Source organism: Liolophura sinensis, unplaced genomic scaffold (assembly GCF_032854445.1).
Source record: "Liolophura sinensis isolate JHLJ2023 unplaced genomic scaffold, CUHK_Ljap_v2 scaffold_456, whole genome shotgun sequence".
NCBI lineage: Eukaryota > Metazoa > Mollusca > Polyplacophora > Chitonida > Chitonidae > Liolophura > Liolophura sinensis.
Window position 1 is genome coordinate 1 of NW_027018395.1, and position 14,583 is coordinate 14,583.

Genomic DNA, 14,583 nt, shown 5'->3' on the forward strand with positions numbered 1-14,583 from the left:
TATGTTCTAATCCAGTTGATTTTCTTTCATTCCCATCACGTTTCCTCCTTTTTCCAGTCTTATCTTACTATTAACAAAATTTGCGCGTCACACGCATGCCGATTCCCAGTATTTTATTTTGTTCTTTCAATACTTTTTAAGCTTACATACTTCGTAAAGAAGTTTTTATCTTACTTCTTGTATTTCTTTCCTGTCAAGGGATCCACCACAACCTCATACACCGTCCCGTCTTTGCCAATGAGCTTTGTTCCCGCCTTGGCTGAAACCAGAATGGACCACGCTTGACTTGGCACTTTTATAATACTATAAACAGTCATTTTTAATAGAAATTAATTTATACATGCAATGTGAGTAATGTACTGGATTTATTTTGGTATCATAAATGTTATATCATTTATCTAAAATCCTTGAAAAACATCGTCCAAGATCAACCGAACACAATGAACGAATGACTATGGAGTAATGTCAGCGATGGAAAAGTTCTGAACCAAAATTTTTGAAATTGAAAACGTTTCTTTCTTACATTCGTTAAACATACTGGCATGTGGGTTATATATTAATGAAATATTTTTATTACGCATTTAACAAGAATCATGACAGTCAAACTGTTTTTGTAAATAACACATCTTATGATGCGCCTAACTGTAAGCGAAACTAGCGTGAATTGTTAAAGACTCTGTATGTCTCTGCGGGATTTTAGCAGTAATCAAGAGCGAAGGGTGTATATGTGAGCTGTGAAATCAGAGGCGGCAATGGAAACATGAAAAGGACGGCTGTTGAGTTTTAAAATTTCTGACGTTCTTGATTGTCAAGAACAACAAGAGATGAGTACTACCTTTTTTGAAAACGTCATCTTCGTCATCTGACGCTTCATAAACGGTGGAAGCCTTCTCCCAGTCCTCAATCGCTTCTCCTTTTTCCAGCTTGATGAATTTTTTCAAGAATTCGGGATCTCCGCCTTGCTCTTGGAAAGCTTTGTACTCGTCTTCTGTTAATAATATAGTTTTCTCAATAAGACGACCACTTTTCGTCCTTACATACGTTTTTATCACTTTCATGGGCTTGGTGTCTGCCTTTTCCCATGATTCAATATTATCACCCGAGTCCATATATTTCCCCAAAATAGCGTCTGCATTAGCGCCACCTTTCGTCAGAGCTTCGTAATCCTCCTTGGACACCATGATTGTCTTTTCAATAATTCTCCCACTTTTTGTTCGTATTTTCATCTTTATTGATTTCATGGGCTCTGCACTTTGCCACGATTCAATTTTTTCACCGTCACCCACAGCCATGTATTTCTTTAGTATTTCAGCTGGGTCTTTTCCGTCTTTCATCATGGCGTCATAGTCCTCTTTAGAAACCATTATAGTTTTCTCAATCAATCTGCCACTTTTAGTCCGAACATAAGTCTTTATTGTTTTCATTTCCTGTTCTCCCCAACCCTCGATGGTTTCGCCATCTTCCGGCTTGATGTATTTCTTCAAAAGCTCTTTTGCGTCCACTTTACCTTCCTGCATAGCGTTGTATTCGTCTTTTGACACGTACACTAGTTTTTCAATCAATCGCCCACTTTTTGTTCTGACATACGTTTTAATGGCTTTGACTTCGTCCTTGTCCCACGAATCGAGCTGCTTGGCCTCGTCCTTGGATAAGTACTTGGCCAAAATGTCTTTCTGATTTTTTCCTGACTTGAAGGCCTCGTAATCTTCCTCGTCCAGGTATATAATCCTCTCCACGAGTCGGCCGCTTTTGGTTCTGATGTATGTCCGAATAGCCCGAACCTCTGCGAAAAAAAATATTATCAAAATAAAATAGTATTTATTTCATTTATTTGATTAAGAACAACGAGGGCAGAGTCGTATTAATTCCTTAGCATTTTGTGTGCCTCTTGGTTACGATGTGCATTTCATCAGAGCTGCGCCCCCCTCTCCCCACCTGAAAGTTGTATGCTTTCTCATTATAGACCCAAATATTTGAAGCAGAAACCACATAGCACATGCTAGTGAAGTACGAGCATCGCTACTGTTGTTTACATGATGCTTATTGCCGCACTGTATAGCAACTGATCACTTGGATGTTATATTTAAACTTTTTCTTTTGATGTTATACTTATGGAACATCTATTTCATTTCTTTGGCATCAGAAAAAAACAGTTGATTGTTTCTCTCCGTGAGGATTGTTTTAAAATTTGCTCTTGTGACCATCGAATTCAAATGATCTTAGCTCTCTTCTGTGGTTATCAGAAAAAACATTAGAGATAGAGTACGCGTCGTCGCATTATCCAAACTGCCGCTTACTTTTTTCTCGAATAGCTTCCAACCTTTCTTTGCGGATAAGCTCTTGTTGACGCTAAAATAAAACATGCATACATATTACCGAGATGAATATTACATAACTGTCATATATTGATGCTTGGTATCAATTGCAGACTTAGCTGTACGAATCTTACATTCAGCGAGAATACCACAACTTAAAGTTACTGTGAGATGTGCCTTACATCTCATCTTTCCGTGTGTACTTTCTGTAAGTAAGGAAATGATGTTTCTAAAACCCACATGACAATTAAAGCATTCCTCAAAGTGTATCTAATAAGCTTTATTTCATAATTAACACTAACTTGGATATCCACATGGTCCTTAACAATATTTACACAAAGATTGACTTTATGGAACACATAAAACTGACCGTAATCGTATACGGGGGAAAATTTATTAAACGGTAACAACGATCAAATAAATACATGTAGTGGTGGAAGGAATGGTGCGTACTCTGTCTTTCTGCCTACCTGTAATTCTAGTTCTTCCAGGAGGCATTTTACAAACCAGTAACTGTGTCGGTAGCCACCTCCAACACGGATGTACTTGTGCTGAAAGTACAAGGTGAAATATCATTAAATATCATACACTGTAGATGCTGACCGGATTATGAAATATAAGGTTCAACCAAGCAACCACTTTCATAGTTTATTGGCACACAAATTACAAATTCCATCCCTAGCTTTTTTAAGGATAAAATTATAACCAAAAACAAATTTTCTATTCTTTGGTACTTTACTGAAAAATAGATGAATGGTTATGCAAATCTTTTTCGAGTGGAATTTAAATGCATTGTTTACTTAAGCCTGTGTATTATTTTCGTCTAATAGAGGCTTACCGCTTCGCATTTTCGGTGGGACACTTTCAACATGCATTTCAGACAATCCTCAGGTGCTGACTAAAATGGAAATGACCATGATGACAGCTTGAATGGATATTTTGCATTTCAAAGTATCAAATAAAATATGCAAACTCTGTATATTCCACACTGGAAATGGTAGATTTACTCTAGGAAATAACCTATTAAAATTATTAGGTGAACTGATAGCAACCTTTGCTTCATGCATACTGATATGTTTCTAATCCTCAGGTAAGCGTATGCCTTTTATACCTCCCTGCCTACTTATTTACTTCATGTATGACGAAAAAACTGACTTCATTATCTACACGAATTTTCGGCATTTCTGACCTTTTGCAAAAAGGGAGAACTGGCTGTAAGACGAGACCCCAAGTCAGACCCACGGCGGTATTTTGCTGAGTAACGGGAACGCACATCATTCACTGACCCATGTCGCTTCTGCCAACAAAAACAAGAAAAGCAAAATAGCGAGTGCAAACATAAACCATCTAGTCCAGTTCACATTTCTTAAATTCTTCAATGGTCACATCTTTGACCCATCTTGATATTAGACGTGATTAAGAGTTTCCAATGAATAATGTGTGCTTCACATGCCTTTCTTTGACATATATGACATCAAGAGTTTTGCATTAATTCTCAGTCAGAATTTACAATAAACCCAGCGTAATTTCCGAAAGGTGCACCGCTTGTCCAAACATAAACCGAAGACACTATAAATTTTTGTCTCCGCTTATATGCCTGTTCGTTCAGAACAAATCAATAAAAGGTAGTTACCAATTTGACGAAACAGTATAGTTCCATAACATGTGCGACTCCACGCATTTTGCATCTGATATGTATTGCATATATAGAGTGTCAACCCCGAGGCCTTCATGGGCAACGAACCCTAAAATATGCGTCCTGCACAAGTCAGAGCTATAGGGAAGTCAGCTATTCGATAGGCCTCCTGGAGCACAGTATGTTACTAATCTCGGCAACCATCCAAGGCTTTAACCTGCACTTCACAGGTCATGTTATAACATTGTAACTCCTAAACCTTTACCTTCCAAATAAATGCGCAGGTTTCTTGTAGGGTCAATTCCTTGATAGCATTCCTTCAAACTCGGAAATTTGATTGTAATACTGAATTTACAGAAATTACCATTTTCTAAAAAAAAATTAGAGGGAAACGTCGGACGATATTCGGAATTTGCATCTTAAAAGTGGTGTGGAACTTCGCATCATTTAGAAAAGTACTAAATTATCATAGTTTAAATAATCAATTTGATCATTCTGAACATGCACCGTAAAGTGACTAATGCGCCTATAATGAGAACCTGCCAAACGCCCGGCAACAGGACCTTGACGTCATTTTATTGACGTCAAATGTTCCTTTCCCAGTTCTTCACGATGACGTCAGCCTAAAGACAGTGCCATGTTACAATAGAAACTGATACATTGTAACGGTGTAGATGTTACGCTACAATCCATTCTTTTCGTAGCAATGGCTCGGGGTCCTGCTTCACACCTAGCGCCACCTCACAGGATTAAAGAACATGTCGCCTCCTCATTGGATCTGACATTCAAACCCAGATGGACAGCCATTTTAATTATATTCCACGGAATCATCTACCATAATATTTTGCATACAGCCGTAATGATATAAAGGGAAAATGCATTTGCAGGGTAATAGAAAGAAGTATAGGACGAATGAAGTGTAAAAGTGTATGTGGGCAGAACTTTGGATGGACGTTTTAAAATAAGGGACGTTCACTTATGATATGTAAAACCAGATATAGCTTTGCTATGCTGTAAATATTTCTGGAATCCATGTGGACAGAGCTTTGGATGAAAGAGTCAAAATATTATACGTTGACTTATGGTATGAAAACCAGCTATAACCTTTGCTATGTTGTTTTGAGAATAGATGTGTGTAGGTACATGGCAGGATTTCATATTTAAGATGATAAAAATGGTGAAAACATTTACCGTATCGATTATGTAATCTGCGCTTACATCGGTACGCATTCTTGTCGTAACAAGGTCATATGTGTGGACAAGTAAATGTATATAATATAGTTGTGTGTGTGTGTGTGCGTGGTGGGGGGGGGGGGGATATATTCACTAGAGGCGGCTTGTCAGTCCAGCAAGATGTACGATGGCTAGAAGGACAACTAGTTAAAATAAAACTTCTAATGAAATTTCATTCTTATAAAGTGTTCGGCTATACTCATGCCCCTCCTCCCCCCCCCCCCCCCCAAAAAAATCAACCAGAGAATTTTAGCTATCATTGACTAAGTTCACCATCTCCACTCCCTTTTCTTGACGTGGTCTGTGTGGTGTGATACGGTATAAGCTAAGTATATACATTCGTTAGGAAAGTGTAACATGCTCCTATTACAGCAAACGCGGAACACTGGAACTCGATCCAACCTGTTTTGGTCTTTCGGTAGAATAAGGCCAACCAAAATCATACTGTTCAGTGCTTGCGCTGTTTACAGACTCTCATCAACAAGAACCTATCTAACCTCAACAACATCACATATCGCAAAGCTTGTACATTGTTTACGTAAACAAAGCTGTATATAATCTTACGGGACTGGGTAAGTTGTCACAAGCAGAGGGAGGTAGAGATTTAATCACTTTAGAGAACAACAGCATGGATACAACTCAGTAGGCACATGTGAGAACACAATCAGATGCCAGTGATTATGTCCAGGACATATTAATAAAGCTGGGACAAAAGTCTCTTAACCGAGCCAGTCTTTACATGCACTTAATATATGTCAACACTACCACATAGCCACGTATATACATGTAGGCCTATGTATTATGTAGACCCTATTGTACAAATTTTCTGTGGTTTCACAGAAATATTAATTAAGCCGATTAGAAACCCACAGAATCTGTGCGACTGGTTAAAGTTAGCTAAGTTGAATGCTCTGAGTGGAAAACTTACCACGCTGGTGTTTCGTGCCGTTCAGTAAGCTTATAGTTAGAGCTTACACATATTTTAAAAAATGCCGCTTGGCTGTTTACATAAATAATCTTTTTATAAACGCTAGCGCGATGTCAGATTGTGGCAAGTATTTTATGGTCACTTACTGAATCTTTAACTAGAATGAATCAGACTCCTACATTAATGCCATTTTGTAATTCAATTTTATATTAAGCATTGATTGCTCCATCATCAGGAGTATTTATAATATCTTCAAGTCACAAGTTGTGCAAAGCAACCTAACATGATTGAATGTATTGTCTATAAGCCTGCAAGTTTTACACAACATGAGAAAACATGTAAGGGCCAATTCTTGAATAGTATATAAAGAAAAGGAAGCAGAGAATTTGACAGGAACATTTCCTTAGAGGCTTGAAACGGGTTGGATTCTCGGAGTTGCATTCGTTCTAATTTGTGTTCAGCTGATATTTTAGATGTTTCTGACTTCTCAAAACAGAAGTTAAGTACAATGTTTATGTGAAGGTACTTATTAAGAGCTATTGGCCACGTTTGACTAATAACCAATAAGCCATGTTAGAAGAAATTAAATCACCCACGGATATCAAACCCCAATGGGGCTGATTAGGCCTATTAAGATTAAATCTACACGAGACTGAGAGAAACGGGTATTTGCGCAACCAGTAGTATATATTTAATTAAGCCAAACCATTGTGATGTTAAAACGGAATCCTAATCATAAAGGAACACACGTGTCAGAGCTTGTTGCTTTGGTATAACTACAATTCAGTTTCAGAACAAGGATTTTTTTGTAATTTGGAACATTTTGACTTCTGGAGTTTCTGTCATTTGTGCATCTTAAGAAATATTTTACAAAATGACAAGGAAAGTATGATCGCCGGGAACAAAAGACCAGACAAAAAGTGTATATATACACAGCTTGCTTCTTTCTTGAGTAATGATTTCATGACTCATTGTTTAAACAAGGCAATCTGATAGTTGATTACCGGTGCATATAGACAAACATTGAAATTTATTTAAAAAAAAAAAAAACACAACTGTACACTGCCTTTGGAGGTTTGACATGGACTCTATATAGAGTACACCATGAATAGATATATTCTACGCTTATTGTATACTATATGATAATTAAAAAATCACAAATTTGACAAAGATTATTGCGATTTTCTTAGTATTGCGCTATGCTTTAATACCGTTGTCGTCACGTTGTGATTATATGAATAATTTCAACAAAAGCGTAACGAAATACTTTCTCTTTGCTTTACGGCGGGATATTGCGTATAATACAAATATTAACCTTTCAACGAGGTAAACAAACAGTGCTGTGCACTACGTACTATGGATATTACACATGTATATATTTCAATATCATTGGAAATTACAGACTAATTCTAATTCCAGAAAACTATATTCTGTTCGATGGCATGAGCTGAGATTTGGATATTCCGCTCATCGAGTGAGGTTTAATGCTCATTTCAAAACACTGACCTGCACAGATCCCCCTTTTGTGTTCCGTAACGATGGTAGTCTGGAGGGCATTGGTCTGCGTATGCTATAGCCTTGCTTTGCTGGTCTTTGGAAAGCACAATAATCTGGAAAAATAAAATATACAATATGAAGTTCAAGGATGGAAACAATGCTATATTTCATGAGAGACGCTTTCATGAAGAAGATGCGTATACCGGGAGATCAATTTGAGGTTGTGATCTGTCAATTAACTCACGGATATCTAAGCAGACGTATATCTTCCTACATAAATATAGTGGATGTATTGATGTAGCTAGGATAAGTTTGGATCTTTTGACATGGTTCATTCATTTCATAAAAAGGATCCTTGGTGAAAATTGACATGAATTTTTACGGGATGATCCAGCTATTGCGAATTTTGTGCTTGGTCATTATTCAGGGCTATGGCAAAGCTAGCACGAATAGGAATCGAACTCAGAAATATATGGATCATTCATGTAAACGTCCGGATACCTATTACTCTTGTGAAGCACACACTGTATTACATAACCTCCATTGAGAATCTTGCTATAGCAGGATCGGCGATGTTGAAGACCACAGTGACATATGACACCCTTCTTTCTTTATATACACTTAACCTGGCTGATAGAGGGAAACTAAGCAAACATTTGTAATTGCGGTTTCTGATCGTACGTCTACGTCCAAGACTACGTGTTAAAAACTGTTCGTGCTAGGAAATCGCTCCGACGACTTACAGTCCTTAGTTAATATTAAATCCCTACTAAGTTAAACACATACAGTTTATAACTATAATAAAACATTATGACTGCGCGTCATACGACGTCTAGGAAGCGTATACTGTGGAACGTGGTGCCATGAATATAGATGTGAATATCCAGAACATGAGAAAACAATAAGTTAGGAACCTTAAACCACAGCTCTAAACATCCAGGCTATTAACACTACTAAATTTGAAGGCGGATATCGGAGCACACCTGTCACATTCATGCTATAAAATGGCCAGTCTTTGTTATAAGATAATATTCCATCAAGATGCTATGTACAACTGTGTTACATTCAATCCTATACATGCTTTGGTTAATAGATCGAGTTTGGGCTAGACCTTGATGGGAATCTATAGCATATATGCATACATAGTTGAGTTCCACTTTATATTATTCAAACAATTTATTTTTTCTTTATTTAACCTGTCTACTCTTCCTTCCATAGACCATGCATACATGAGTGTTGGTTCAGGTAGCTTTAAAAGACTACTAAAATGACTATAATGTAACTCTAAAACCTGCATGGGGTTCGTACATGTCCAGATATAGGCAGCATTAGCAAAGTTAGTACCGACTTATATATGTGATTTGTATGTGAACAAGATACATATGCAGGGACCATTCACGATCCTATGTTCATATATTGTTTGTAAAGTAATAGTTTATGATACTTGAGTATAGAGTGCAGGGTTGTATATGTGTTATACGACCAGCGATATTACAAAGCGAGTAATAATTTATTTTCATGATGTCAGTGTTGTGAGAGACTATTAAAGAAACTTTTATTTACCAGAATTTGCAAACGTGTGAGAAGACATCTTTGTTATGCGTGCCTGTATTTATGTTTCCATATATATCCTTACAAATGTTGTAGTAGTGTAACATTTGAACACGGAGGACTCGCAAATAACATGACAGTGAGTGGGAAAATTGTGACTAGTCGCAGATCTGATACAAATCCGACCGAACGTACATGTAATCCATTCAATAGTCCGGTTTACTTATGCTGCTGACACGCACGCCTATGTAAAGCCAATTGTGCATGCTTGAAATAGAGTTTAGGTGTAACTTTGACGCGGATCAGTATTCAGTGACACTTATGATTTTAAGTCTACCAGGTTAGAAAACATCTCAGGTATCTTTGTCGTAAAATGTACTATAACAATTACGTCTTCTTGAATAGGATTGGTTACTATTCTAAAAGTCCCGAATTACGTATACCTATCTTAGCTATGTTTATTTGTAAAGCCCCAATGCTCGGCAACGTAACTGGGTGTTAGCAATTTGTCTATATGGTCCACCATAATCGATACCGATAACGTGTTTACGTTTACGGCGATAATATCATCGACATTAACAAGATGTCTGTGTTGTATTTAGACAGTAATTTGTTTAACCACCCTTAACGTTTATCAGCTTGACACACGACTCCAAGAGATCTGGCTTCCCAAGTGAAGAAAAAATTTGCCTGAGTATGGGGTATTTAGTTATAGCCATTACTATATTCTGTCTTCTCTATAATGTCTAGAGTGATAAACACCCATTAAGCCAAGAAATGAAAGCCAATCAACATGAACGAATACACAAATAAGTTGTGGGTGCCTTCTAATTTTAAACATGTTCTTAAACATGTATAGCGATCTGTCTTGGCTATAGGTCTTGGATATATCTATGAGGTCAGGCGTTGTCCCAATCGATGTATACGCCTGTCTATATACCAATACCATAGGTAATGAGAAATGTTCAGACAGTAAATATTTAAAGGTGTTTTGTAGGGATGAAACAATACCTTACCGTAAACGACATGCGGGAACACTGGTGAAGACTGTGCTGGAAGTGCTGCTGCGACTGGAGGGCCTAGAGTCAGGCACACCGGTCGTGACCGGTAGCCCCAAGGGAGGCAGGGTTACACCGGGCATCCTGTTGGCCAAATTTTGGTGTAAACTGCCACAGGACAAAATCAGGGCATGAACGCTACGGTAACTCCGTTATATCCGTTTCTGTGTCACTATGCCAGACACCATTACAACATTCGTCATAACTCTCTCAAAAAATGTCACAATTTAAAAGCACGGATGTCGTGAAGTTCAGGGAAGTTCCATTTTCCAAAGATCCATAGTCAGTCAGCTACGCCGTCAAGGATATGGATGTAGTCGGACTATCAACTCCTTTTGACAGTGACGATCGAACTGTAGTATATACATAAAAGTTCAGAAGTCCGAAGTCTATGTGACTATAACGTGTGTCTCGCTCCACGGCATATCAATGACTGAACGTTGACTCTCGCGGCCTTTTTTTTTTTCGACGGCCACGGGATTGTCGGCCCAATCCTGAAGACAGCTAACTAACTAACCACCTGGGATTTTTGCCAGGTCTTCACGCTTCTATCCTGGCCCAAGTCACCAGAGCTAAGACAACGATTATAGAGTATACGGCTTCCGACCTGCCAGCGACCTTGCCGGAGCATGTATAACATTTCTATAAGCTGTCCATTTGTAATTCCAAGTAGCCATTCTAACATGCCAGATATGTGAGTGTCCTTTGAAGAAAGGTTTCCAAATGTTAATTCTTCTATACACCATTTACAGTGTATACGTTTTCTTTGTGTTTAATACCAACACTGCCGGCATAAGCTATATAAGCTTACTTATCTCTCTAATACGTTTATTATTTCGTGTTAAGCGGACCATGATCAGGGATCGAACAGAGTGGCGTTACTAAGCACCTTTGTTATTCAATGGTCGCGAGGCGTGTGGCCAAAAAACCTTACCTGATTAACGTGTGTACTGTAGCGCTCTAATACCTCCACGCTCACAAGAAACCAAATCAGTGTATAAAGTGTATACAAATTCTCAGACGGTAATGGCCTTGATTGAAACTGTATTACTGACACATTCGCAGCGGGAAAAAGATCCATTTGTAATCCATTATAACCGTAACTGCAGAGTTCAACTCACGAGGACGCAACAGGCCATGGATACACAGCGCTAAAAACCCATGAAGAGTTTTAAGTCATCATGAAGAATTGAACACACACTAGCACACACGCATGCATGGACAGACTTTAGGTGTTGTCTTATTATGAAAACCCGCTTTTTATGTAATTTATTACAAAAAAATACATAATAAGAGATAGTGGCAACTAAGTTAAGTAACTGTGATAAGCCATCACTTAAAAAAAAATAAAATTTAACTTTTCCAAAAAAGTAAATGTATTCTTTGTGAGGTTACATACTTAACATGGTTTAGAGTGCTTTTGGGGCAGATGATATCCACATAATATTTTATTTCATTCTTATTCTGTTGTTGGTCCTGTCATGAAACTATATTAAATATATTAATAAATTAACTATTTATATAAGGCTTTAATTACAAAAAAACCTCCACCTACCTAGTAAAATGGTTTTAAAACCAGTAAAACGGTATCATTGACATTATACATCTATCTTTTGCTTCAGGCAGCTTGTCCATTTGGTAAATGCATTCATTTGTATGAGCATTTAGAATAATTAAGTCTGTGTGGCAAAAATCGGATTTGACTTAGTTCATATCTTTGTTCTTTGGTGGTTCCTGTATAACGTTGGTTTGGGAGTTGGCCCCGCTATAACTGACCATTCGTGTAGGTATTCGTATACAAATAGGCCTAATAGTTTCTTTTTGTAATATGTATATACGCAATTAAATATTAGTACTCATTAATGTGTTGACTGTATAGTCGGCATTTTTGTTAATATTACAGTTGTATTTATTGTTTGCCTAGGACTGTTTACTTGGTTTAGGCCCATACGTTGACGAGGGCTCTCATGGCTGGGTGCTTTTAACATAGCATTCATATTACATATTGAGATTTTTATTTTCCTGTTGCTTTTTCCTCCGGCACCGTCGTTCCAGTCTCTTGTCGCGTGGTGACAAAGCTTCTATCGGTAATGTCTGCTCACCCTTCCTGTAGCGGTCATGCCATCTTTTTCGCTCTTTTTTTCAAAACGCTACGGATGAGCATTTAAGCGTTTTCTATACCATCGCTGCCTATCTGCAGTAGTTAGAAGCATATTCATCAACTGTTGTTTTGCAACTGCAAAAAAATAATAAGATGAATTATTACTCTTTAGATGATCTATATCGATGCAGCCTACAACGTTACTCTCAAACCACCAACGTTACCGACTAAATGTTATTTAACTTTGGAAAGCGTAAACTTTTTTAGGCCTATTTCTTGCACACAAAAACAAAAAATAAGTTTCGTGGTACATGTCTTTCTATGTGTAATCAAAAAGTTTTTGGGAGGATGGTATTGGATTGTCTGCATGATGGAAATTGTCCAAACTTAAATTACCACATGGGTCTGCTTATTATTGTATGTTAAATGTAGTGACCACACAGCATTTTGGGTAATTGTTAACATCCCCCCCCCCCTTTAATTCATATTAAGTCATGGTTTTAGGGGGCGTGTATTTGCTGTCATTTAGTATATTTCCATGAACGGTTAGAATAAGAACCTAACTGAGGGGAGGTCGGTCACGTGTGATCATTTGCCAACTGTCACACTGACCTCTCTGCTCTGGTTTTGCTTTCTATGTCTGTCGTCGGTTATATTGTTATATTGAATAAGGCTAATTGAACCCTCTGGTGTCCACCTTGGGACAAAGGACCGTAACTGTTGACATGGGGCAAAGGGTAACACAGTCCTGGGGACATTCACTTCGTATGTGGAAAAAAATAATGTCGAATTATATCCCCAATGTGGTGTATAGGATGTTACTGAAAATATGCTTCAATTTATTGATGTTCTTTACACATTTAGAGCCCAATCAGAAGTAATGTTTACTATCATTTTAGGCCATGAAATTGGTAATGGGACATGCATATGGACAAAGGAAACATAGTAACAAAAAAAATCACGAAAAAAGTCTACAAATGCCATATATTTTGCAACAGAAACTGTTCAGATGAAAAAGATGCACACTGAATAAAAAAATATCTTCATGCAATATGTTTCTCCGCTTGATTAATTAATTGGCGTTATTTAAGTGGAGACAAAAGATATGTACCGTAATTGTAGAGTGACTCAAATGTGAATATTTGATAGGTTTGTCCTGTTATAGGAGATGCCAGCATTGTAGTTACCCATGATTGTGTTGTCACACATGTATCACACATGTACTCGGACTTTCTCTTTCTACTTCCTTTCATTAGCACGGTTGCAAATTCAAAGATGGAGGGAGATGGTCAACTGAAGTGTTATATAGCAAAAGTTAATTATGCCTTGTAAGATAAACGGAAACAATGCATGTGTGCACAATGTAAAGCCACAACAAGGGGAATTCGAGAAGATGTACTATATAACTAAATGTACAGCTGGTGAAGTAGGAGAGGGAGTATCGTATCAGAGGTGTAGCCAATGATTGTGGTGAGCACGTGATTGGGGGACAGGTTTTGCATGTCCAAGCACCCTTTTTAGTGATTGTCCGTGAGCGGTAGAACAGGCATGATATTGGCTCAATCTCAGAAGTCTCCATAGTTTTCGCGGGGCCTTGGTGGAAAAGCCCTTAACTGCGATGGTCGACAGCACTCCCATAGGTGGCTTTACATAATATTCTTTGAAGATCATTGCCTTTCTCTAATCTAACATACATCTATAGGTTATATCTTAGCAAGTTGGACATTTATTTGCCAAAGTTTCCCACATTCAATATGTATGCCTACCGGTGCGTGAAATATGTCTTGAAAAAAACAATCCAATAAAAAAATAAACCAACAGGATGGCTCAGAAGAGACAGAGATATGCAATAAGGCTAAAACTTCTCGGACGACACCACTGGATATTATATCCTTTCAATAAATTCGAGATCCACAAAATGGATCAACACAATAACTTGAACGTTGTTTAACGTTGTGTTCACTTATGTATACGATGGCGTTCAGTTTTTACAGGTGGAGGAGAGCTCACCATTTTGGCAAGTTAATTACTAACAAACTTCGATATATCTATATAGCCTATATGACGTGCATGTACCGCTTAGGCCCGCTTAGGCCCATTATAATGTTCAGTGTATGACTATGACTATGAAAAATGCATTGTCCAAGTCCATGCTCAATGAATGTCGATCCTTAATTGATGTAATATAATATACACCTTTAATATATTAATTGGCTTGGATGGTGATCATGCACATGTACTGTCAAAATGCATAAGTGTAGGCC

The 14,583-nt window shown here is 37.7% G+C and overlaps 1 protein-coding gene across 1 annotated transcript; it reads right to left on the reverse strand.

The window, feature by feature from the left end:
* Positions 1-174: 174 nt before the first annotated feature.
* LOC135481681 (uncharacterized) lies at positions 175-10,588 on the reverse strand (the record flags this gene model as incomplete). Its single annotated transcript, XM_064761357.1, has 8 exons — positions 10,177-10,588; positions 7,619-7,722; positions 3,505-3,612; positions 3,154-3,213; positions 2,786-2,866; positions 2,298-2,349; positions 836-1,783; positions 175-259 (listed from the first exon to the last, which is right to left on the reverse strand). Coding segments are annotated over exons 2-8 (1,385 nt in total), but the record flags the coding sequence as incomplete, so codon positions are not given.
* Positions 10,589-14,583: the final 3,995 nt, after the last annotated feature.